This window comes from Tauraco erythrolophus, chromosome 6 (genome assembly GCF_009769465.1).
Source record: "Tauraco erythrolophus isolate bTauEry1 chromosome 6, bTauEry1.pri, whole genome shotgun sequence".
Classification (NCBI taxonomy): Eukaryota; Metazoa; Chordata; class Aves; order Musophagiformes; family Musophagidae; genus Tauraco; species Tauraco erythrolophus.
The window spans coordinates 25,069,981-25,096,701 of record NC_141470.1 but is presented as its reverse complement, the minus strand read 5'-3'; the positions used below and the strand labels follow the sequence as shown (position 1 = coordinate 25,096,701).

At 41.4% G+C, this 26,721-nt stretch overlaps 1 protein-coding gene across 8 annotated transcripts in view; it reads left to right on the top strand.

Annotated features, from left to right (window-relative positions):
- The first annotated feature begins 9,078 nt into the window (after positions 1-9,078).
- Positions 9,079-26,721, top strand: part of USP47 (ubiquitin specific peptidase 47) — a 61,381-nt gene continuing 43,738 nt past the window's right edge. For 5 of the 8 annotated variants that reach the window (XM_086613977.1, XM_086613974.1, XM_086613975.1 and 2 more), the window contains exons 1-2: positions 9,079-9,150; positions 26,379-26,582. In XM_086613977.1, the coding sequence (XP_086470103.1) occupies positions 9,112-9,150; positions 26,379-26,582 (243 nt within the window). In that variant the 5' untranslated portion in view covers positions 9,079-9,111. Of the gene's footprint in view, positions 9,151-23,206; positions 23,261-26,378; positions 26,583-26,721 lie in introns of those variants that run through there. The other 3 variants (XM_086613980.1, XM_086613979.1, XM_086613978.1) reach the window with 3 other exon arrangements.

The window sequence follows — 26,721 nt, the reverse complement described above, 5'->3', positions numbered from 1 at the left end:
TCTGCATGTAAAACACTGTGGTAAATACCACTGTGTTCAGCCTACTATTGCATCTACGAGCTTAGTATTGAGACCCTTCTAATTCACACATCCCTGCATTTCATGGATGCATCCTATATTACCAACCAGCCAAACGAAAAACCCCAATGAGCTCTCTTCTTTTAACATTGACATATGAAGGAACCCTCTGCTGAAGAGCTAAGTCTCATGAAAGGATTTGGATCCAATCCAAATGACCTGGAATTTGTCTCTAGCTATCTGGGCATCTCTGGTAGTCATGCTTACATCTTGCAGGCCCAATTAAGAAGCCTGGTTTAAATCACAGGTGATAAGCAAATGGGTATGCCTCTAACTTACATCAGCTGGCACAACTCATTGCAAAGAAGTAATACCATAAAAAGAAATCTACTTCCCACAGTAACAACAAGTAGGAGATTCAAATTAGCATGAATGTGCACATATTAAGGTCCTACATCTGGGTCATGGCAATCCCAGGCACAAATACAGACTGGGCGGGGAATGGATCGTGAGCAGCCCTGAGGAGAAGGACTTGGGAGTACTGGTGGACGAGAAGCTCAATATGAGCCGGCAATGTGCTCTTGCGGCCCAGAAGGCCAACCACATCCTGGGCTGCATCAAGAGGAGCGTGGCCAGCAGGTCAAGGGAGGTGATTCTCCCCCTCTACTCTGCCCTCGTGAGACCTCACTTGGAGTATTGCGTCCAGTTCTGGAGTCCCCAACATAAGAAGGACATGGACCAGTTGGAGAGGGTCCAGAGGAGGGCCACGAAGATGATAAGAGGGCTGGAGCACCTTTCCTATGAGGACAGGCTGAAAGAGTTGGGGCTGTTCAGCCTGGAGAAGAGGAGGCTCCGGGGTGACCTTATAGCGGTCTTCCAGTACCTCAAGGGGGCCTACAAGAAAGATGGGGAGAGGCTGTTCAGGAGGGCCAGTTGTGATAGGACAAGGGGTAATGGTTTTAAAATAGAGGGAGGTAGATTCAGGTTGGATATTAGGAAAAAATTTTTTACCATGAGAGTTGTAGAACACTGGAACAGGTTGCCCAGAGAGGTGGTGGATGCTCCATCCCTGGAGACGTTCAAGGCCCGGTTGGATGAGGCCCTGAGCAACCTGATCTAGTTGGAGATATCCCTGTTCCTTGCAGGGGGGTTGGACTAGATGACCTTTGAAGGTCCCTTCCAGCCCTAACGATTCTATGATTCTATGATTCTATATTTCAAAGTTCTGCAACCAAGCCTTCAAATCAAAATATTAAGGAAACACACCTGCTCTTCAGAGGCATCTTCTCATAAAGGTAATGATGACAAGCAAGGACAGTAGTTATGAAATTTTTTTATTATTTTTCCTGCACTAATTTAGTCCAACCAACAGATAAATTTCAAACATTTAAAGCAAAAAGTCAATTAAAAAAACTTAAAATTGAGATATCTGTGAACAAAATGATTGTTTTTAGAAACTACACTCTTAAGACCCTCATTATCTAGTGCTTTGCCTTAATATTTCTCCCAGAAGACATACCACCAGTTCTGCAGGATTACTTCATCAATGTAGACGTCACACGCTGACAGGCTACTTACAGTCAGGTTTGAATATAAAACACAACGGTCAAAAGCCAGTAGCATTTCCTCATGTATGACCCAAGCAACACAGAGACAACTTGCTGGGAGATTTCAAAGGGCATTTTACCAACGTCAGGATACTCTGTACACAAGTCCCTGCCCAGCCTGACTCACACTATGTCCACTCGCACATTCCCCGCATTCGCCCTGTGACAGCATTCCCCCTGCCAGAGCTCCAGTGCTGGCAGCTGCTCTAGACTGGCAGCTGACATTTTAAATGCTATGTAAGACCTCTGGCAGCTCCCTTTGCTGCTGCCAAAGGTAATGCTACATTATTCATGCAAGAAAGAGCTTAGCAACCCTCACAGTAGACTAGCCCTTAAAGCCCAAGAAAGCTGCAGATGCTCAGGGGACAGCCTATTGCAAAACGAGGACAAGGTTGAGCTTGGAGAACAGAGCCAGCAGGTTTTAGACCAAGCCTCCCAACAACTATGCACACACTACCTAAAAGCTACTTTAGAGACATCTCACTGCAGGACACTCTGAGCTCCCACCATTGTGGAGACACAATGTTTGCTATGCTAAGCAAACTGCACAAGCAGGAAGCTACAGGGCTGCAGACACACGGCCCTTCTGTGACGGACAGGAGGGAGCCCTGGCACAAGGAATGACCACAGATGAAGAGCAACTCCCCTTCCCCCAGCTATCCTAAAACAGTTACAGCCCACCCCAATACTCCTCAAAATACAAAGTTCCTCCCATCACCAGTGGAAGAAAATTATTAGTGAGGGCACAGAGCAAAGCAGAAAGAGCGGTGTCAAGCGCTGTCAGTAAGCAGCATTCATGGAGAAATGGTAAGACAGGTGACAGCCCCCTCCTGCTCTCTGCCCCAGTAGAGAAGGCCGGCAGGTCTCTACACCTGGGCAGTGTGGAGAGGCCAAGGCAGACCACACTACAAGGCAACACAGGGCACAGATCTTGCTGCAGGTACTGCCCTTGCACTCAAAGCCATGAGACAGCACATTCAAAAGATGCCAACTGCTGCACTTCCTTCCCTCTCCTCAGTAAGGGAATGGGATGAAGCCCATGCAGCTGCCAGCTACCGCTTTACACTGATAATCATGACACTTTACAAAGAAATGTGAAGAAAACATGTTTCATCCACAGGAAGGCCACCTAGGAACTCAAATCTGGGATGAAGGAATGTTCATTAAGTGCTAGCGCTTGCTGAGGATGGGAAACCACTTCCTGCTTGTCCAAAGAGCTGTAAGCAGTATAATTAGCACTTGCTTGTAACATTAAACGTCACCAGATTTAATCTGAAGGCTCACTGGGAACCCCTAATGCAAACCTCAACTATCTAACTCCCCTGGACCAAAGGGCAGCTATTAATACTTTCAGTATCCATACTCACAGCAATCCCAGGTGAACCTAAGCTACCCTGTTATTTTTGCACATTACATAGTCTTACTTGGTGCTGCTTTTGCACTCTCATGGTGACTCTCCAACAGCAATGGCTCATGTGCGACAAGTGTTAATTCAATGTTTTTAAATACACCAGCTATGTCACTGTGAGCTTTTTTTGAACCTCTGAAATAACTGAACAATTTTGGTGACTGACATTACCATCATGGTATGTATTCAAGGCAACTCTTCTTTCTTCTTGCTTTCCCATACAGTTAAGCCTTTGCTGTGTTGCTCTGCACAGAGATGCCTTCCCCCTCCACACCTCCCAGCCGCAGAGGAGGGGGTTATATAACATACTAGCCCATATTCCAGAAAGGATGCACCCAGTACACTCTATCAGTCTGCACATTTAAGAAGACAGCAGATTTCCAAGCTACTGCACGCATTTTAGATAGAGGAGTTACAGTCTGGCCATGAGCCTAAGTCAGCAAACTCCGTGTAAGATTTGCTTGGATCTCACAAACTCTACATTGATAATAGTCCATATCTGTTTCCAAACTGTCCCCACACAAAGTGGAAGGTGGCCTGCTAGTGCATGTGCTTTACTCCCAATGACACCAGGAAGATTTCGACAAGTGCATCACGAGGTCAAACACCCTGGAACTGTGTTTTGTTTAGACTACTAACACTAGAAACTGCTCTGTAGTTTAAAGCACACAATGTTGAAAGTCATAAGTCAAGCTGATAAAAGAATTCAGTGTTAATAAAGGAATACATGGTCCTGCAAAACTCTCTGCAGAATTTCTGGTTCTCCTTACAACTGTAATTTCAGCCTCAAACTCCTTTGGGAATTCATACACAAGATCAATTTTATCATGGAAAAGAAAACTAACTTCCTAAGCTAGTATCTGAACACTCAGTGTCTTGAAACCAGAGTAAAAAGATAATCTTTAACAAAAACGTCAATGAATCTTGGCTGCTGATTTATAATTAATTACAATAATCCTCTACTGATTTTGATTACAAAGGTCTTGCCATGAATAACCATGTCAGAGGACAGAAAAGCACTTCCATGATCATAAAGATTACAGCAGAAAACACTATTTAAGAACAGCGTAACACAATGTTTAGCACTGAACTTAAAACTAATTAAACACCTTAAAACTGAGATTTTTTTTTTTAATCTCATGAAGTTTAACTTTAGAGGGCTGCTTACCTACCTACAAGACTATTTTCTAAAATGGTCTTTCTAAAGCAAAATAATACGTTTTCCATAGTAAACGGAAATTAGCTTTAATTTCCCACAGCATTCTCAACTCTTAGAAATTATTTTATTTCCTAAAATTCTGCATACACTTCTTTAGACATGGAAGACTATAATCTCTCTATTTTTTTTAAATACAGATCATAGAAAGTTATTTAATGATTCCTTCTCTTTAAATGAATGCTTTGATTCCATTGCTTGACATTCAAGAAACAGTCCAAAATGCTAAAATATAAAATCTCCCTTTTAACAACAGTTACAGAATAATTAAATATAATCAGTGTTCCCTTCTAAAGATCTTCATTTGCTCTTTAGCCTTTTATTTGCCTGCTTCATATTTAGGGAGCTAAGATCAAAGAAATGGAAATCTAGTAAAAAGTACCTTTAAAGACGCAGAATTCTACCATTTCATTTTCCCTTCTTTACCTTGTACTAATTCTACTTGTTCTTTCTAATGATTCTTCCCTGTTGTCCGTTCACCCTACCTTCACTTCATCTATATAAGGGCCAAATTTACTGGTTGGTTTTGTTTTTTTTTCCCATATTGAAAGGACTGGATGCAGTCAGGTGCAGTCAGCAGGCTGCGGATTTTCAGAGAAATGCTTCGAAATTTCCAGTGCAATTCTGAAAGTTACTTGGGGTTCAAACAGCAAAGTAACCAGCAGTGCAGTGAACTGCTGGCTTGTGATACCCTGAACTTTCACACATCTTCTACCAGTAGAGTGAACTTGCCAAAGATTGAAAACGGGGGAGGCCTTCAGATGGTTTTCCTTAAAGTGCTGACAATGCAGAAGAGCTCTAAAAGAACACTACATCAGCATTGGCTACATTTCTACTGCTGGCAAATACAGAATGGCTATGTCATTTTTATAATTCATCAGCAACTTGCCAAGGGTTGCAAACTTCAGGTTCGGGGGGTTTTTTTGGTGTAGGTTTTTTCTGGTGGTTGGTTGGTTTGATTTTCAGAACAACACAGAAGAAAACAAGCACTGCAAAGCTGGCTCAACAAATAAGGCCACGAACCTCTGAAACAGGAAATGGATATCTCACCAACAACCTATTTGAAAAATCAAAACTGAAGTGTTTCAGAGAAGACATCGCAAATCAATGGTCTTAGTCTACACAATCCTCTTTATGCAAGCTTTCTATTTCAAATGGATAGAAGAATATTACTTTGGGAAAGACGACATCAGTTTGTATTCTTACATTTACCTGTTTTCTGAAGATCTTGCACCCCTGGAGTTCTTAGCATATAACTGCACATATGAAAGAGCTAGATGGCAGCACTCCCTCCCTTTCGTTTTCAGAACTTTTTTCATTAATCATTAAATCCTGGATACTGATGTTGGGACAGGAGTGAGTGAATTCTTACAGAGAAGGAGAAATGATTAAAGCATAAACTTTAAAGAGGCTGCAGAGGGAGAAAGGTGTCCCATTCCCACAGACTAATTTAAAAGCTCACCATCTCTTACAATGAAGGCCTGCTATTTACTCTAGTGTACCAATGTTGAAAATCTGCACTTCCATTAATACGATGCATACATTAGCATGGTAAGTAATGTATTGACTAACACTAGCCAAGTATCACTGACTGAAAACTCACCTACTTCAGCACTTGTGATTCTTATTAATGCATCTCTGAACAATAGTTTGACAATCAACAGCCTAAAAAAATTATCTGTAACTGCAAATCTAGCATAATTTTTGGTCTGAGATACCAATTTTTCTTATTCACACTAATAACAAGTTAAACCTGTGATATGTTAAATCGGTCTTTACATAAGGCCAGGATTCCCTTCATGACACTTGAATTCTCAATATTCCTCTTTAAGAAGCCTCACATAAAGAGATTAAATACTGCAGCATTCACAAATTACAAAAGCTCCCGGAGGTTCAATTATTAACTAGAGATTATTACTCCATTAAAGATGTTTCATGCACACATGCTACACTAGATGTTTGCACAGTTTTAAAGGTTGGCAGGAGGATCTAACAGATCATTTCTTTGAAAAACAAAACTCCTGATTCTTATCTAGTAGACCCATATTTGTGGTAGCTACCTCTTTATCTGAATAGAACAATTTATTTTAATCAAACTGAGTCCCATAGCCCATTGCCCCTTGTTAAGCACAAATGGCAGTAAAAAAACAACCCGTAAGAATATCATAAAAGAACTTTCAAAAGTAATGTCTCAGAAAGCTTCTCATTCCTAAATTCTGGATTCCTTACAAAACAGAAGAAGAATCCCCAAGTTCCAAAGGTTTTGGGGTGGGGGTGTGTGTGTGTGTGTGTGTCCCGCCCCTGCAAAAAGGGGGGGGAGGGGGGAAGTAACACAAAGCCCATCGGTCACATACCACTGTCGGAGGCTCCCAGCCAGTGCTTTGATGATTGTATCGCCTTCCATTGCAACCTTATGTCTCTGTTCTGGCTCTTCAACTGAAGCACCTGCTCACTAATCTCATGGATCTTTGGACACCACTGGACAACAGAAGATCACCAGGCAGCTGTGCTGCTTCAAACACCTACAAATGTTGATACAGTATTTTACTTCTTCTGCAACTATATCTTTTCTCACACTGAGATGCTTACAAAAGTCCCCCTCAAAACAACCCCAACTAAATCCAAAACCTTTCAACCAACAACACAGCTGATAAGCATTAATAAAACCCCTCTTTTCTAAAAGACATGAGTTCATTAATTCCATATTGTCTTTCCAATCAAAAAAACCCCAACTATTTAACATACTTTTCCTTCTTGAGGAGGGGGCTCTACACAACCTTGTCCTTAGCATAAAATATCATTAAAAGCAAAGGACTCTCACATTCCTGCCTTGATGCTTGATTTCATCATATTAGAGCTCAAATGTCTAAGGTGAGGGGCGTTCAGGTGCAACATATTTAAAAACTAGAGGGTAAAAGCTCCTGTCTCAAAGAATCTCCTGACCTTTACTATAAAAATAACTTGATGCCATTAAGTTATGTAATGAAAAACAGGTCAGAAATACACTTAGAAACTGCTTTGAATAAGTTCAATGAGGAGATTTCTGTGCTTAGTTCAAGGAGCAGAACAAAAAAAAACAACCAACCAAACCAAAAAACAAACAACCAAACCAAAAAACAAACCCCAAAACTTAGCAGCTACCACAGCACGCTTGAAAGACAAAAATAAAATTACTGATGTTGTTATTCACAGAAAAAAATGCTTTGAAGCCTTTTTTAAAGAGTTAAAATACTACATTAACATAAATACTAATAACATACCCTGACCCCAAAATGTGCTACTTATCTCACCGTTGAGAAAGCAGGGTGGTAGTGGCAAACCTGAGAAGTTACTCACTTTAAACATGAAAAAGGGGAAGAGATAATTTAATTTTACTAAATCTTCACAATAGATTTCTAATAACCTTCAGTATTATGGGTTTCAAAAATTACCCCAAAACACAAAGGTTTTTTTGAGACAAAACCAAAAAGTAGCTTCAATTCTGCATTTTTCCAAAAGAGGACACTAAAATAATGTACCATTCTACCATGTACCATTCTTCTTCATTAGCCAAGGAGAATGGTTTTTACTTAAAAACTGTTTTGCAGTGAAGTAGACATTAATGTATCATTACTTTTCTACTAATGCGCATTTTAGTCACTCTAGTGATTAATATTTGGCTTTTAGTGTGCCTCAGGTGGCATGAAAAAAGATATATTTAAGCTGCTTGTAGACAGAACTCAGCAATTAAGTGATGCCACAGAAATATTAACTACTAACCCTAAATTTACAGAGAAGCAAGCACACTCTTAACTGCACAGCATGACTTCAAAGAACAACTTCTGGGCACCAAGAAGAGGGCCCAACGTTACTGGGATCAGGCTGCGTTTACTCTTCCCCTCCTGCAGGTCTCCTAATCCCACAGGCAAGCACTGACAAGTCACATCCAGACGGGAGGGAAAAAGTGAGAGGAGCAAACTGACACGGCAGCCTGCGTCCCCTGCGCCCCTCGGCTCCGGCGAGAGTCCCTCACGGCCAGCAGAGCGGGCGCGCTGTGTGAAGGCCGGCCGGCCTTCGCGCTGCGGGGGCGAGCTGCCTCCTACCCCCCGCCACCTCAGGGCTGCTGAGGCCCCGCGGCCCGGCAGGCCCCGCTGCCGAGCGGCTGGAGGCCCCTCGCCCACTGGAGAGCAGCAGCTCCGCCGCGCTGCAGGCCGTGACCTCCTCACCCAGCGCAACCCAATCGCTTGCTGCTCTCTCCCGCACCCGCTACGAGCCCCAGGGCCCCGCGGCGCGGACGCCCCGCACCGCCACGGACGGGGTGAGGACACCAACAGCGGCGGCAGCGCCCCGCGCTCGGTCTGTCCGAGGCCCGCGCCGCCTTGCCAACTGGCGGTGATTCCTACCGCTGCTCTCTAGGGGGACACGGTAACGTGAGGTGGGGGGCAAGGAGGGAGTGGGGGCAGCCGAGCGCCATTTACGGCCCCCGAGTGCGGGGTCCGCTAGTGAGTGGGAGCACAGGATGGCGCGGCTCTGCCCGGCCGCCTGCGGGGGTTACACGCTGCGTCTCCTACGCGGCTCCCCGCACTTAGTCCGCAACTGCGCACCTCAGCCGGGCGAGCCCCGCGCTTCCCAACAGAACGCGCCACCAGCACCACCCGGGGCGAAGGCGGGCGCGGCAGGGCCGAGTCGCCTCTCGCGAGAGCGACGCTGGCTGCCATTTTCCCCGTTGATTGGCGGCGGCGGAGGGGGCGGGAGCTGTGGCGCTGTCCTCGCCGGCTGGGGCGGCGGCGGCGGAGGATGAGCCGCTGGCGTCCCCCCGCCTCCCGCTGCTGACGACGACGCTCGGCTCAGCCTGCTGCGGGCTCAGCGCCGCGCCACCGGCCATGGTGCCCAGCGAGGAGAATCAGCTTGTCCCCAAAGAGGTGAGACGGAGCGGGGGAGCCTCGGGCTGGGCGCCACAGGGGGAAGTGGCGGCGGCGGCCCTTGCGGCGTGCGGGAGGCCCGAGGTGCCGGAGCCGGCCGAGGGAGGGCCGGAGGAGGCCCGGCCCGGCCTGGCTCTGCTTTACTGTCTCCCTGCGAGGCCCGGCGGGAGGGATTTTGTGAGGTCTTTGTGAGGGGGCTGGACAGCCCTTGGCCCGCGGGGGGCCGGGCCAGGGGTGAATGGCGGTGCGTGGCGGGGAAGGGGAGGCTTTTCTGTGTGGGCTGGTGTGGGGAGGAGGAGGAGGCCGGGGCCGAGGCCGAGCCTGGGCTGCGCAAGGCCCTGGAGGCGGCCAGAGAGTTGCACCTGTCTGTGTCGCGGCATGTGGGGAAGGCGGCCTGCGTGGCGGCGGGGCTGGGGCTGGGCCCGGGCCGGCGGCGCCTGCGCTCGGCCGCGGCCCCGGTTGCTCCCCGTGTCGGAGGTCTTGCGCGGAGCCCTCCGGGAGGGCAGCCCGCCTCCGGGCTGGCGGGGAGCGCAGGCTCCGGATGAGGGCACTGAGTAGAGGAGAGAGCAGGCCCCGCCGGAGGGGCGGGTCTCGGGCTACCCGAGGGCGTTCTCGGTTGGGGGAAAGGGGCCGGCGTGCGAAATGGCAGCTGGGGGGCCGCTGCCGAGTTTGTGGGGCCGCTCCGTGCCTCCCCAGCGCCGCTTCGAAGCGCTGCGGAAAACGGGCGGTAATGCCTGCGGTGGGTGCCGGAGAAAATGTGGCCCGGCTCAAGGGTGGATTGGGTTTCCTTTATTGTGGGCCTCTCATCTCTTCTCTGCTGCAGGACGAAGGGAGTAGGCTTGTTTTGGGCCATAGGCTACAGATAAGAGGCTGCGTGAAAGAGGAAGGCGAAGCCTCTGTGCTGCAGCGATAGGCAAATGACACGTGTCAAGTAAGAGCAATGCTTTTCAGGGGAAGGAGTCTTCCAGCGATGGCTTGCCATGTTTGAAAACAGTTATTTGTAGAGTAGTATTGGCAGAAGCTTTGTATTATGAGCAGGTACACTTACATATTCAGCCATTTTTTCTGACAGTTTTACTGTTCTGATAAGTTACTCAAACCCATGTTGTTTTTCATCATATGTCAGTGGTTTGTTACATCTACCTGTTCCATCGCGTAGTCTTACAGAAAGCTTTGTGAGGCAAGGACTTCAATTTTGTGGAGTTTAGCAAAACAAGGTACTGATCCTTAGATGGTATCCTTGAGTGGAACTGTGAAACAAATACTAATGCTGAACTTCAGAAACAATTTTTTGTGCATACAATTGTACAAGTAAGTACAGGATGTATGTTGGGCAAAGGTAACTTTATCTCTTGTTTGCTTTCTTAAAATCATAAGGTTTAAAGGACTATACTAAGTCTTCTTACAGGAAAGAGAAATCTCCAGAAACTTCAAACAAGGCATGCAGTGTAGTAGCTAGTATGCTTAAATATTTCATTAAAAAAAAAAAAATCTACAAAAACTTAAGACCAGAGATAGAAGGCTAGTGTACTTAAATACTTCATTTTAAAACCAAACAAACAGAGATAAAGGAGACTGGCAGGAGAAACCTTGTGGCCTTGGTTGTAGTTAACTGGAACAGACAACGTGATTAATAAAAACAGCTAGCTGAAGCTCTTTCTTTAGTTATATGTATTAATAGTATCCCTATTGGCTTTAAAGTTGTATTCAGAATATACGTATGATTCAGATGTGTATTTTTAACTGACTCATTGGACTAGGATTTTGAATGCACTTTTATCTGTAGGGAGGGGAAGTATGGGTAAAGGAAGATGAATACATGTTATTATAGATATGGATATCTTAAACACGCAGTGTGAAATCTATAAACTTTGTACATTGATAATGCTAGTGTGAGTTGCTTTTTCTCAGTAAATTTTCTTAAGTTTGATGTTGTGCCTCTGCATTTTGTAAGTAAATAAACTGAACAGAACATAAGAGAACTAAATTGAGGAGCAAAACAGGCTGTTTGTGTTAAGCATCTCTGGGTTTATATATACGTTTTAATAGAAGTTTACTTTCAACTTTTCAGTTTTTCAGTATAGCCTCATTTTCACTTCAGTGATAGGAAGTTTAACAAATGTTATGCTACAGCATTCACATTAAGTCCTTCTGAGATTCATTAATAGTCTCATTGCAGAGAACACTGTGAGTTATGGGTAAACAGAATTCTCCAGGTCTCCAAGTTCTCAACAGCCTTCAGCTAAATATTCCTATTATGCCATTATCAGCAGCCGGAGGCAAAGCAGATCATTTGGGGTTTCCGTTCTGCCCTTTAGGGGTGGATAAAGGATTACGGTTCATGTTTTTTTGTCCCTTCCCACCGGGATGAGTGGTATCACTTGTATAGCTCACTGTCTTGTGCTGTTTCAAAGATTAGACTGGGATATGAACCAATGTCTGCTGAAAATGAGTACACAACCAGATTTTTTATTTGCATTCCAGTGTAAAGGAGCAAGAAGAAATGTGACGTTGTTTGCTTTAGGCCGATCTGGGGAATTACTACTCATCTAAAGTTGTGGATAGGAAAAGGATTTTGGTTCTACAAGCTTATGTGATGCCATGGTAGATAAGATAGTAGGAGGTACCTATGACATTAACAGCCTCTGTGTTTTAAGAATGGAAAGATAGATATTAGGTTGTTTATAAGTCTTCAGTTTGTGTGTGTATGTATATATATGTGTGTGTGGTAACGAGCTCAGATTGCTGTTTTTAAAGTATATTGCATGGATTCTTTTCGTTAGCTTTTGTAAAGATTAATAGCATGTATTCATGGATACAAAATACTAGTAGTTTCACTGCTGCTCTTAGAATTATCTTCTGTTAGTCTCTTATAAAAATTTTTCTTTTGGACGTTACATAGATTCAGCTGCATCTCTGAAGTACAAGTAACAGGGCCTCTTTATTTTCTCTTATTCATAACTTGGTGTAAAGTTTTTTTTCATCTGGAACAGATGGATTAAAGCAGTTTCTAATAACCCAGTGTTGGGATTTCTTTTTACATTAAGATTTTTGCCCAAGTTATACAGGCATTCCTTGCATCCCTACCACTGCCTAATGTTTTCCGAACTGTTCCTGTAGTTGTGTGACCAACAATTCCTTGTGGTGGGGACAATGAGAATCCGTGTTCACTATATCTGGGGTTCAGTGTGAACTGGTCCATGTTCCTTTTCTTCCTGATCTTCAATTCCTTTTCTCTCTTCATCTGGATAAATAAGTCATTCAATTTAGTCTTCTTTTATATCCAATAAAACTGAAGGCATTGAATAACAAACAGGATGTTGCTGCACCCCGGTAGTAAATGCTAAGCATGTTCTTTAAGAATTGTTTTGTTATTAGGTGCAAATTTTTCCCCCATTACTCTGGTAAAACAGTAACTCTGGGGAGAGGAGGAGGAATAGTAAAAAATAATAGTGGAAATATGAAAATGGTTCTATTAGATGGGAAAACACATCTACGGCTTCCAGTGTTTCTTAGAGGAAAAGTAGACTTGAAACTTATTTTAGGCAAATCTTCCTCAAATAGAAAATAACAAAATATTTTAGTCAACACAGTTGATGAGAAAGTTAGATGAATATATTTGTTTACTGGTAACGTAAGTGAACTTTACTAAGACTTTTCTTGAAAATCAAGATGTATCATGACTTAGTGGATATTGCCCAAATTGATCAGAATATAAAAAGTATGTTCTGCTGCGAGGTTTTTGAAGTGTCTCTGCCACTGATTAAGTGTGTGCTGCGCGGATACTTCTTCAACATGTTCTGACATGGAAGTATCCAAAGTACACCTGTCAGAATGAATATATATATTTATATACACACACACGCTTTGTACTTGCTGCTGTTAAATGAAAGAAGGAAGTGTGAGTTCTCTCTCAGATAACTAGTCTAACTAGTGTGAGTCTTTTCATCCTTACACTAATGAATCCATGTTAATCTTCTGCATTGAACAAATAAAGTACGTTTCTTGATGGGTATCACTCTAATTCTTCATTAGAAGAGCAAGCATCTGATTAAGATATTTTGCAGTTTTGCTTAGTAAGGGGATGCTGTTCTTAGTGCTGATGACGTCCTTGTTCTTTCATTCCTGTATATTAAGAGATTCTTCAAGTGGTTACAGCTTTTGTGAGTTAACAGTTTTTCCTGCTTGCCTTCTTGTGTGCTGTGTTGTAAAACATAAAGGTATGATTGTGACAAATAGAGAAACTGACTACTTCATTGACCGAGCAGATATTCTGGATATCAAATTTAGGAAACAGAAAATCCACAAAGAATTCCACCAAGTCATTTGTTCCTTGCAAACAGACAATTTCTGAATGTTATTCAGGTAGTAATTTTGTTTGAATAAGGCATTAGAGTAGAATGCAAGGTTTTTCCCTGCTTTGTTTAGCCACTGGGCTTCTCAGTCACAGTTTAGTTCCCTTTGCTATATACATCTTAGTATTTAATCTGTAGTATAAGAAAGATGACTGGGTCAATTATCTAATAGCACCTCAAGATCATCTGATAAAAAGTTTTTACCTAAGAGGTACCAACTACCTCTTAGGTAGTACTTGGTATTGGAACCTCAGTCTTTAAATGCTGCTTAGTAATAGCTAAGTTATTACTCAGTAGAATAATTTGACACCTAAATAACATATCACTTCTTTTTTCTGCAGTAACACGTTTTGAATATCAACACGAAGAAGAAATGCAGTTTTGTCTAGTGTTTTGTGGGTCACTGGTGATTAAAGTTTCAAAATCAAATGAGTGCGGTAGCATAAGTAGAATTCTCTTTTTTTTTTGTGTGTGCAGCTGCACACTGTTTCTCAAACTAGTAATGAACTTTTTCCTAAGCTGTGAAGTAGTTATCTGGAGGCAGAGAATACTTTAAAGATCTGTCAGTGTTACATTCTACACTTGCTAAATGAGCTCAGAATTTCAGTATACAACAAAAAAGTTTCTAGTGTGTAATTTGATGCATTTTTTTAAATAAAATCCACTAATTCTATTTTCTGTTGTTTTTAAAACCTAAGTACCTCTTGATTTTGATGAATGTGGCTTTGCATCATAGTTTTAAAATATGAGTTCTCCTACCTCACCAAGAGCTGATGAAGATCATTATTATCCAGCTTCCTTTTGCTGATAGAACGTATTGATTATTAATATAAGATTAAAACTTGTGGACACTTACTGAAATAGACCAGTACTTTGATTTTGTGTTACCTTTGACTTACATGTTTTAGTCCTGTCAGAATTAAACATGAGGGAGAGAGAAGAGAGATAGTATTTTAACCTTTTTCCTAGTACATTACGATTGATGCAGTATTGCACTACAATACGTACAGATGTTCATGTATCCAGTTACAGCTCCACTCTTTCTGTTGTGTTTGAAAATATATTGGCATTTATGTAAGAAACTCAGTGTGAAAGTTGTCTCTAAAAATTGAATGATCAAGTTACCTATACAATATTCAGCCTTTTTACTTAGTTTGAAAAAGTTTTTGATTCCTTTTGTGAACACATTTTACATTTTATCCCTTTAAGAATTAATATGATATAACTTCAAGTGAGCTGCCTATTTAGCATTTTCTATAGTCTTTTGAACATCCTGGATACACGTACTTATCTCTGGCCTCATACAATTTTTTTCTGGTTATTGTTTCTCTTCTTTTGTAAATGTATTTTACAAATGACCCAGTAATCCACAATAGTAGGAATGAACTCTAAAAGGTAAACGCTAGCCTTGCGACATACTCTTTATGTCTGAGGCATAGTGTTATTTTTGGACATGTTTTAATTAAAATTTTGTTGTAAGAGAAGCATTTCTGAGCAGGTGGTCTTTGAAAACCACAAATGAACCCATAATCTACGCGAGGGAGAGAAGAGAGTAAAACATGTACCGCTTTTTCCGTAAGGAACAAATCACAGAGGCCCTGCTACAGAATTTTGTTTCGTACCTGTTCTTTCTGCATCGGGTCATCCACCATAGGAAAGCATTGTTAGCGTTCACTTAGCCAGGGCCATAGTCTCAGTATGTTCCCAGCTGCCTTCTGTGCTATGCTGTATCTACAGCAGGCTGGAAAACAGAGTAAGCATGGCATGAGGGTGAAAGCAATAGGATTGCTGCAGTAATGACAGTTTTTGCTCTTCTGGGCCGTTCAAGATAGAAGGGGGAGTTATTCCTCTTGTCCTGTGAGCAGTGCTGGCATTTGGAGAGACTCATACCTCAGGATAGAGGGTGTCATTTCAATCTTTCAGGATACCAGAGTTACCGCATGTTCAGATGGTATTGGTATTTAGTAATTTAAATACTACTACATATAACACATGCATTTAAGATACTAGTACTCCTCCTTCTCCTCCTCTGCTGATACTGTTATATTACTCGGTTCTTTTCTGGGAGAGTTAAGGGGTCTGTTGAGAATCTAGAGGGCTGACTCAGGTTAAAACTAACCCACTGAAAAACCAACCAGAAATGATTAATTTTTAAGAAGGATTAGCTATCTGAGCCTGCTCAACATGTAGCTGCATGACTCTTTTTACCAGCACAAGGAAGATGATAGTGTAGGAGTGGAAATAAGCAGGTGAGAGCGGGACTGCTTCTTCTGGCAGCAGTTGCAGCTATTGAAGCTTTAACTGCTTGTATAACTGAAGCATTGCTATGTTCAAAGTTTTTAGGCTACTGTGTATGTGTGAAGTGTTTTTTTAGAGCCCTGTAAATTCGTCAGTCTTACATGTGGAGTTTCCGAAATAGATAGGCATGTTCATTTTATTGTATAAGGGTATCTTAATTATTTTTAATTGCAGTCATCTTCATGAGGTATCTCATTCAGGCATCAATTTCATTCTTTTAAAGTATATCAAATACTATGGAAAGAAACGCATAGCTAAATGCCATAGATGGAAGTAGAGGGAAACAGTATAACCAAGGACATAATGCTGAAAATGTATTTAAGTGAAACAGTTTGTGTGAACTGAAATAGATGAGGGTTCACAAGGTTGAAATCGGAGTTCAGGCTTTGTAATGGGGGACATAATTGGGCTAGCGTGTATGTGTTTTTTTAAGTCTATCAGATTTTTACTGGCAATTTTGAAAAATACTTTGTCACTTTTTATTGACTCTCTTTTCCTTTCACTGTCATTGAAGTCTCTCTAACTGTAATTGTGGGGATGGGGAGGTTGTTTGAAACCTTTGTGGTCCAGCAGAGATAAATAGGTATTAAAAGTTGATAAGCAATGAGGATAAAAACACAAACAAAAAATAAAGCAGCACTTCAGTTATGCCAAATTAAAACAATAATATCACTTTCAAGATTCTTTTTTAAAATCACCCAGTTGTGTCTTAGCCCTGGTAGATGACTAAGCAGCATGCAGCCACTTGCTCACTTCCCACCCCCGGTGGGACAGAGGAAGAGGAAAGGAAGATAAAAAGCAAGAAAACCTGGAGGTCAAGTTAAAACGGTTTAAGAAGTGAAGAAGAAGTGGAAGAATAGAGAGAAACAAAACAAGGCATACAAAGGTGATCACGCACCATGTCCTACAGGGAGACAAGTACCCAGCCAGTTCCCAAGCAAAGATGGAACCTAACTAAACCTCCTCTTTTCCCTTTTATTGCTGAGCATGGCTTTATATGGCATGGAATATCTCTTTGGTTAGTTCGGGTCACTGGCCTGGCCATGTCCTCTCCCAGCCTCTTGCATGCTCCCCAGTCTATTCGCTGGGAGGCAGAGTACGAATGGAAGAAGGCCTTGATACTGTGCAAACGCTGTTCAGCCAGAGCTAAAACATTATTGTGTTATCAGCATTTTTTCAGTCGCAAATCTAAAACACGGCACCTTAATGGCTTCTCTGAAGAAAATTACCTCTTTCCCAGCCTGGCTCAGTACACACTCTTTTGGTAGTTTTCCTTCCTGTTTTCCAGTCTTATTCCTAGTCAAGAGGATAGTCTGAAAGAACTTCCCTAAGTCTTGTGAATCCTTGATATCCCATCTCAGAAAGAAAAAAAAAAAGAGGGGGCGAAGGTTCAATAATTAGGAAAACGGTCAGAAGCAGGTTATGTATTTCTGAATGTGGATGGCATTTTAGGCTTGTGCGAGGTACGTTTTTCCTCACTAGTAATGGGACAGAAAACCTCTGCTTAGTTTCACTAGCTTCAAAGCACAGTTGTTGGATTTTGCCTGAAGTCTCTCCAGGTATAGTGAAGAATTTAAAGTTGAGGATAAAGTATGTTATTCAGGTACTCACAAACCTGATACCACTCAGTCAGTCAGATTCAAAATTAAATGGTTGTGTATAAAGGTCGTTCAGAATTATTTTCCCTCAGGAAATGTTCCAACACAAGGTATATCAAATTATTCTGTTTATTGAGGCCTCCTGGGATCAGTATTTAAAGTTTGCCCCAAGCGCGCTATGAAATTTCTTTGGAAAGTATGTTCTCGTTCAGTCGTTTTTACAGAATTCCAAGTGTTGTTTCCTCGCTAACTTAAACTAGGCTGCAGTGGGGCACCTGTGTTGAGTCACAGCTCTCAGTACTCTGACAGAATTAGTCTAGTAAGCTGTCTTTCAAGAAGTTGCATCTCTAAAATAAAGCCAAATATGAGTCCAATTTGTCTTTTCTTCTGTAGATGAGTAACTACAGCAGTGCCCAAAGTGATGGAGACCACCTGCTCAATGCTTTGCTTATTCTGAGGACCTTTATCACCCCTTGTTTATTTCCCAGGGGAGTGACCTCCTCACCTGGCTGTGTATCAGGGAAGCCGCCTCTGTAAAAAAAGCTATGTTGGGCTGGGAATAAACACGGAGTGTGACTAGCCTGGTTGAGGGGAGAAGGGAGTTGTGGGCTCTAAGAACTCTGTAGTCCATAGTTCAAAATATACAAGGTGAAGATAGAGTTTTTAGAGTGGAGATGGTGACGTAGCTCACTCTTGATTATTCTCCCTTTACTTGCTGTATATTTCAAAGGTCTTTGGCCTTCATGTTTTGTGCAGAATGCAGTGCTGTCAGCATGAATCCAGTACGGTGTTTAATGAGTTGGACTTCTTGGAGTAGGTGAAGGAGGTTCTGAAATATGGTGGTGGTTTCTCAAGGAGCTGACTTGATAGCAGTTTGTCATCACTGAGAAAGAGAGTCAAAACAAACTTCTGTTCAGTTGAACTGTAATTAATGCCTGAATGTTTCTATGCAGTGATACTTTAGAAGTAAAAGGTACACGTGCGGACTACTTTTCTGTGATTGAAGCTACCAGATTTCACTCTACACTTGTAATTGCTGGAGGCGCACGCTCAGTCAGTTACATGAACCTGGAATGTACACCCCAAAGTTTGACCAGCAGTAATGTGATAGGCAGTAGTCACTTGTTTCCCTTTCATATGGTAGTCCTAAGTGGCTGAGGCTACATGAAGTTGGAGAATTGCTGTCTTTAGGCTTAATCATCCAAGTTCTTTTTTCAATGTAAACACTATGTCAGCCATTGCTACTTGCTACTGATGTCTTTGTCTTTCCTCTGTATTGCAGTCATTTGTGAGAATTATTTAAAGGGTGTGGACATGTAGGAGCTTCTCTACTGGTGATCATTTTAAGTCTCAGTAGGCCATTAAGATTACTTGGCAGTCAAACTTCACACATTTGTTATTTCAACTCTTGGCCTGAAACTTGTCATTTTATGTACTGATTCATGCTGTCAATATTTTTGCCGGTTGGAAATACTGGAATTTGGAAATCTTGCGTAGAAATTATATGAAGTTTGAGCTTAGCTTTAGGTTTCACTTTCAATCTCTGAAAATAATTTTGTAAAAGAACTGAAGCAGGAGTTAAAATCTTGGGAGAATCTTCTGTCATTTGAAAAGTAGAATATGTTTGTATTGATTTGTCCTCATAAGGTTAGTAAAATGCTGCTATAGGATTTTAATGAACTTAGTGATTCAAAGCTGAAAAATAGCAAGCCACATCTAAATGCAGTGTTAAAACCACTACAGTTTTGCATTTGAATATTGTTTTGACAGATCTAGTAACACCATAATTTTTTTGTTCCTCTGTTTTCAACAAATACAGAACATACATGGTCAAAGCTAATATCTCAGTCTTGCAGATGGCACTAAAACAATGCTTCCTTTGTTAGTATATACAGAATTGCAGCTTAAACTACTTCAGTGCTACAATACACTTTATGCAAGATGTAGATCTTTGATGTAAAAAAGATGAAATGTTTTTTAGAGAGGTATGTGGGTTAAATACTTCAGTAGAATGGTGCTCTAGAATGTCGACCCATGTCAGACCTGTGTATTGGTGATGTGTTCTTATAGTCTTTTGCAAGCCTGGTCTAATACATAGTCAGAAATCTTCTACGTACATAATCTCCTGTCTAGAAATGGAAGAGTGTAAAGGATGGAGTGACTTGGGATGAAAGTGTCAGTGTTTCAGTATTTTTAAAAGGTTAGCATTTGACATTACAGTTTCAAATATTTATTGACCAAAACATTAGCTTGAGAAGACTTCTGTGGTAAAATAATCATAGGATGGTTTCCTAAATTGTAGCTTTAAGTAGCAGTCTGCATTTGCCTTTTTAGATGCTTATGCAGTTGAGGGTCTGCAACTTATTTTACTAAGCTGCTGGTGATGTGCATACTATGTCAGTACGGCAAAGTAGCAACATGTAAATTTGAGGACTTCTCACAAGTACGGAATAGATGTGCTTCCTGCCTGAGTAGTTGCTCTTATCTCTTCTGAGGAAAAGGCAGTAGGATGTTTTTGTATGTACCTGTGAATACCATGTGTATGTTAGTTTGAAACCCTTGAACTATGTAGTTAATATGATCATCTGTTTTGTGAGGTGTAATAAATAATTGGTTTGGTGAATTCCGGTCATTTTTATCAGGGTAAAATTTAGGCAACTTTATGTATAGTACAATCTTTGTTCTCTTAATTGTACTTTAAAGCATAAATTTCTATGGTGAAAGGAGCTTGTCTGTAAAATGTAGAATTGAACTAGTGGTTATTATAAAGTATATTCATAGACTCATAGGGTGAATGCTTTAATTGGAAAGCAAGGAGTGCTGCGTTTGAAAGATTGACACATCTGTATGATTTTGTGATTTGTTTTGTCAGAGCAGCTCAAGGCTCTTAGTTACTTCTAAAATTCCTGAATATCATATAAACAGTATAATTTGTAAATTTGATTTGTTTGCTCTGATATGTGAAATACTGAAAATCAACTTTTGCCATTCGGAATATATTCAGAGTGAAATAACTCTTGAAAATCTACCAGCAGTCTTTTACTGAGAAATCAAGAACTGAGAACCTACCATAGGAGCATTCTTATAAAAGAAGAAACCTTCTGTCCAATTCAGGTGATGCCTGGAGCCCGTCCTCCCTTTCCGTCCTCCCTTTCCGTCCTCCCTTTCCGTCCTCCCTTTCCGTCCTCCCTTTCCGTCCTCCCTTTCCGTCCTCCCTTTCCGTCCTCCCTTTCCGTCCTCCCTTTCCGTCCTCCCTTTCCGTCCTCCCTTTCCGTCCTCCCTTTCCGTCCTCCCTTTCCGTCCTCCCTTTCCGTCCTCCCTTTCCGTCCTCCCTTTCCGTCCTCCCTTTCCGTCCTCCCTTTCCGTCCTCCCTTTCCGTCCTCCCTTTCCGTCCTCCCTTTCCGTCCTCCCTTTCCGTCCTCCCTTTCCGTCCTCCCTTTCCGTCCTCCCTTTCCGTCCTCCCTTTCCGTCCTCCCTTTTCCGTCCTCCCTTTCCGTCCTCCCTTTCCGTCCTCCCTTTCCGTCTCCTTCCGTCCTCCCCTTTCCGTCCTCCCTTTCCGTCCTCCCTTTCGTCTCGCTTTCGTCCTCCCTTTCCGTCCCTCCCTTTTCCGTCCTCCCTTTCCGTCCTCCCTTTCCGTCCTCCCTTTCCGTCCTCCCTTTCCGTCCTCCCTTTCCGTCCTCCCTTTCCGTCCTCCCTTTCCGTCCTCCCTTTCCGTCCTCCCTTTCCGTCCCTCCCTTTCCGTCCTCCCTTTCCGTCCTCCCTTTCCGTCCTCCCTTTCCTGTCCTCCCTTTCCGTCCTCCCTTTCCGTCCTCCCTTTCCGTCCTCCCTTTCCGTCCTCCCTTTCCGTCCTCCCTTTCCGTCCTCCCTTTCCGTCCTCCCTTTCCGTCCTCCCTTTCCGTCCTCCCTTTCCGTCCTCCCTTTCCGTCCTCCCTTTCCGTCCTCCCTTTCCGTCCTCCCTTTCCGTCCTCCCTTTCCGTCCTCCCTTTCCGTCCTCCCTTTCCGTCCTCCCTTTCCGTCCTCCCTTTCCGTCCTCCCTTTCCGTCCTCCCTTTCCGTCCTCCCTTTCCGTCCTCCCTTTCCGTCCTCCCTTTCCGTCCTCCCTTTCCGTCCTCCCTTTCCGTCCTCCCTTTCCGTCCTCCCTTTCCGTCCTCCCTTTCCGTCCTCCCTTTCCGTCCTCCCTTTCCGTCCTCCCTTTCCGTCCTCCCTTTCCGTCCTCCCTTTCCGTCCTCCCTTTCCGTCCTCCCTTTCCGTCCTCCCTTTCCGTCCTCCCTTTCCGTCCTCCCTTTCCGTCCTCCCTTTCCGTCCTCCCCTGCATGCACGAAGTAAAATAGCACACTAGAAAATTACATGTGCCCCTGGAGTTAACTTGCCTTTCTCTGGAGAGAAGGAATTCAGGCTAAAGTAAGGGCTCTTCAGAAACACTGATTAGGAGAGATAAGGGAAAGAAAATAGGGGACCGAAGTCTTCGGTATGCGACAATATACTTGATGACTATCATAATATTATAAATCATCAGTTTCAAAATTATCTCTGGGATTCTATTAACCTCTCAGTCACTTTAGCAAAATGTATGTGAGTTTCGATTGAGAACAGGTAAAACTAGTAAACAACAAAACATTTAAATTGTGGTGGTGTTTGTTTTCTGTTTTGGTGGGGTTTTTTTTTTGTTTGTTGTTTGCTTTTTTTTTCAGTTTTTAAAACCTCTGTCAAATCCGACATTACAAACTGATGTGTAAAGAAAACAACTGCTAGATACAGTTAGTAATCTTGGATAATTAAAACTTCAAAACTGCAACTTCAGTTCTCTATATGCAAAGAAAGAAATCTTGGCTTATGTGTCATCCTGCTGAGAAGTTAAATGCAATGGTCTAATTTGGGCTATTTTTGTAGGTCATTTGGTGGGGCAAATAGGGCACGTCAGTAAAGATTACGTCAGTATTTTATGTTTTGAGAATCTTCACTGAGGGCGGAGTTGAAGAAATTTGGATAAGAGCAATGATGATAATAGCATCTTCATTGTCACTTCCTGTTTTTCCTTTCTGGAAATATACAGAGTGCAATGCTTCAGATTCAGAAGCTAGTTAATTTGATGTTTTCCGTAGTCAGAAAACAGTTTTGAACATGTAATGTTCATTGTTGCATTTTTGATGGTACAACAGAGGTACTAAGGCAGGCTTTCTTCAAGAGCGTTAGGAATAAGAAAAGTCAGTAACTTCTTCTCTTTATTATCTTTTAGCTGCACGCTTCAAAATGGGTTCATATTATTAAAAACTTTCCTCCAGGAAATAATTCAACCATTAAGGAACAGTTTCTTACAAAACTGGATAAGCTTCATAATTTATAAGTGCAATAGTAAACTGAATTACAGGGTTACATGCTAATCTTGTGTTTGAGGCATTTGAGGTAAAATGTTTACCTATGTCTGCAGGGCTTTTTTTCCTTTAACAAAGGAATTCATTAGTATTAATTTATGCCTTGAATTGTTGTTTATGTTTTTTTAATCCACTTGCTTTTTTTACTTAATGAAATGTAGTCTGTCGTTTATTGCGACTTAACTAACATTTTATGTAGCACTGCTCCTATGATAGTTTAAATGTTAAAATAGTGTGCACTGAACTTCGTTTTAGTAGAGAACTTGTTACAATATTTGGAGTCTCTTGTTTTTAAACTTATTCTGTGAATGGTGGGTTGGAACTTAGTAATGATGTTTTACTTATACTATAAAACTGACTTTATGCAAAATAAAGTCAATTTATTTTAAAGGATTATGACTTCTTAATTTTTTTTTAATATACTATAGGATATGTTTTGGAGTTGCAGACAAAGTATCTTTGCTGAAATGAAGAAGAAATTTTCACAGGTAGACAGATGAAATCAACTTTATAAAATGATAACAAAGATACATAGTAACAGCATGATGCTGTAGCTTTTGTTTATTTCTTAACATGAGCATGAACTATTGAATTTTTTGTGCATGTACTTGGATACAGAGATCATGTATTTATTAAATGCAGTCTTAACAGTAGAGTCTTCAAACTGAGTATGCGTTTGTAAGCTTTTACACTAATGTGTTGGGGTTTTGGCCCTCTAGCTTTTCATTAAAAAAAACGTAATTATGTAGCTGTCATAATATATCAGATTGTGTAATGATTAAAATTTGTTTGTGTTTACTTTGTAGACTCAGTTTGATAACAGACTGTCAGAATAGTTTAGGGACCTATCACTGGCTACTATTGCCTTTTACACTATTTTTATCATAAAGTAGCCACAAACAAGATGTTTGCATTGTTGTCTGATAGTTGAGATAGTATATGTGAATGCTTGCCATGGATGGAGTTGGACTGCGGTTATTTTTGCTTTATCTGTTTACTATGAGCAACTTGAAGCAGCGGCAAGACGAATGATGACTTAATACCCTTTGCTATACTAACCCTGAGTTAAACTGGTTCAGTCTGTCAGAATTACATCTGTGAACAAGGAAGAGAGGATTTGTCTGACATGGAACATCCAGCAACCCAACCAGCAAATCTTCTGTAATCTTCTATAATTTGTTTGCTTAATGTTGTTTCCATCCATCAGGTACTGTGTCTCTAAATGTAGCAACTCCAGTATAAGCCAGGACTGATTTCACTGTTAAAGGTAATGGAGAAAGTGTGAGTAGGAGTTGGATTTATAGGTATCGTCTGCAGAAAGGAGGTGAGTTCAGGTGTTAGTTATGTAAAGACAGCAGGACAGTAAGGAATTGAGCCTCCAGTGGAGAACTTCTGTTCCTGACGTGTTCATATACAGTAGCAGGTCGAATTGTAGGATCAATACAAAATTACTGTGGGAATCATTAAATCTCAGTTAACATATTTTCCTAGGTGAAGCTGTATGAATATTAGTAAATGCCTCTTAACCCCTCTGCACTGTTCTGTAGAGCAGGGCGGGCTTCTACTCAGAGTAAGCCTCTACCATTGGTGGGGAATCTGGGTCAAAAGTGTGGGTTGATCTTGTGAGTTTTTTGGGTTTTAGCTGCTGTTCATCTTCTCCAGAAAAATAAGTAAGTAGACCACTGAACAAGCTTCATCTTCTCTTTTGTAACCACACAATAAAAGAGACAAATTGTGTGGGTTTTTTTTTTAGCAAAAACACCTACATTGAAGAGTAAAATTGTGCTGGGAAATTTGAAGGAAAGAAACCAGGAGAAGTAATCACTGGTGAAATTTAATTTTAGTCTGCTCAATTACAGTCCTGTGTGTCCCTGTGGGTGCTATGGATGAAAGCGAGGATATGTCAAAATTCCTTTGACTTCTAAATTGTGTTTTCTTCTTAATGTGTGGTTAATGTTTCAGGGATAGTTTTGTCAGTCTTCTTGGAAAGTAGTTCATAAACGTAAAATTCTCCAGTAAAGATTAAATGTATGAAAATGAAGTGTTGCAGATTTGCTGGAAATGGTGCCTTGAATCTTTTTGAGCGTGCCGTTAATGAAGATTTCCACACAGAACACTACATCAGGACATAAACTTAGAGCAACTTAGAGAACTTGGAGAAATTGGACTTTAAAGTCTTAAGAAAAATCACAGTCTAAAGCAAACTAACATTATACAGATTGAGGGTGTGGTTTTATTTGCTCTTCTCTGACAACTTTTTTCTGATGTGATAGAAATCAGCTGCAGTCAGCTAACATTGTATTTTATAGTTGTGTGAAGCCTGTCAGCTGATCTTGAAACTTTGTAAATTGAAGGGATGCAGCATCAGTTAAAATGTTTCTGTTCATTTTTATAAGGTTTGGTGATGTAAGAGCTCTCATAAGGGACTATGCCACTTTGGTGGTAGTCATCTGTGTTGTGAGGCTGGTTGTGTGGGAATACAAGGGATACTGAAGTTCTTTAGATCTTCTTTGTAGTTCTTTATTCTCTACAAGATGCTTATGACATGGCTGACAGTTTTAGTGTAAACACAGTTCTTGCTGTTTATTAATGTTTTTATCCATTGAAAATTGTGATAGCACTGCATGTATCTTTTTTGCCTTTTTAAATGATGTGACCTTTAGCTATGGACTGAGATTTGGTTGCTCTGGCATGCACTACTAATGCTTTCTGTGTGTTACAAGTTGAAAAGGCTGAGTCCTTGGGGACTAATTATTCCTTTTGCTGACCTGATGCTTTCTTGTGTGAGCTGTATTTAAATATTAATTTTTCCTTATTGTTCTACAGCTTTGCATAATTGAGAGAATTAATTGACTGTACTTAGATCTTTGACTTTCTGGGTTTTCAGTGTTGGTGTGTCGGGAAAATACCATTTTCTTGGCTTACCTGGGTCTAAAATTTTACAGCTGTTCCGTTTCTACCTTTATTCAAGATTGCTGCTTTTCTAATTTCAGATATATTGAAGTTGCTGTTTGAAATCTCTTTACTTTGTCTAGTAGCCATTTGGCAATGTTAATTTTCTTACTCTGTTCAGGCAGAAAAATTTCTCCTGTGACTCACGCAGCAGTGGATTTAGTAGAATAAAGGTGGTGACTTGATTATGAAACTTTTTGTTTAATGATCGGCTTCCAAGATAATTTGGAAGCTTGCAGATGTTCTGGCTTGCATTCCTAAAAATCACAAAAGGTATACTTCTACCTCAGCAGGATTTATGATTGTGTCAAAGTGATGGTTCGAAAGTCTGTTCCTGATTTGAAGCAGTCTTCTATCTGCTTACTGGCTGAAATTCTGTGCAGAACTTGAGCAGTTTATCTCTCTTCACAGTAACCCTCCCATACAAATTCCTTCTTCTTCTATAAAAATGGAGCTTGTTTTTACATATGTTTTTCCAAAACTGGAAGGTTCTTAATTTTCTTATGCCTACTTTCAAAAATTGAGTCCAGTTTTAAGATCCTTAGGTTGTAGAAGTATACTACATCTTGTTGATGAAGTCTTGTCTTGATTTTTCAATTAAACTACAAAATGTTCTTAAATTTACTCATGAATTGTTACCTGCTGTCATTTCAGGTGGAAAGTGCTGCTGAGGAACCCAGGGTGCTATGTATAATACAAGATACCACAAATTCCAAGACAGTGAATGAGCGTGTTACCTTGAACCTGCCAGCTTCCACACCACTTAAGAGGCTGTTTGAAGACGTGGCTTCGAAAGTGGGCTATGTGAATGGAACTTTTGATTTAATGTGGGGAAATGGAGATAACGTAACTGATATGGTATGGCAAAAGTGCTTTTTCTTTCCTCATTTAAACCTTCACGTTATAGAAAAGTGCTATCTGTATTGCGTAGGGGTCATTTAATTCCTGTAAAAATTTGTTCTTGTGTAATTCCTGTAATGATCTGTACTAGGTGCAC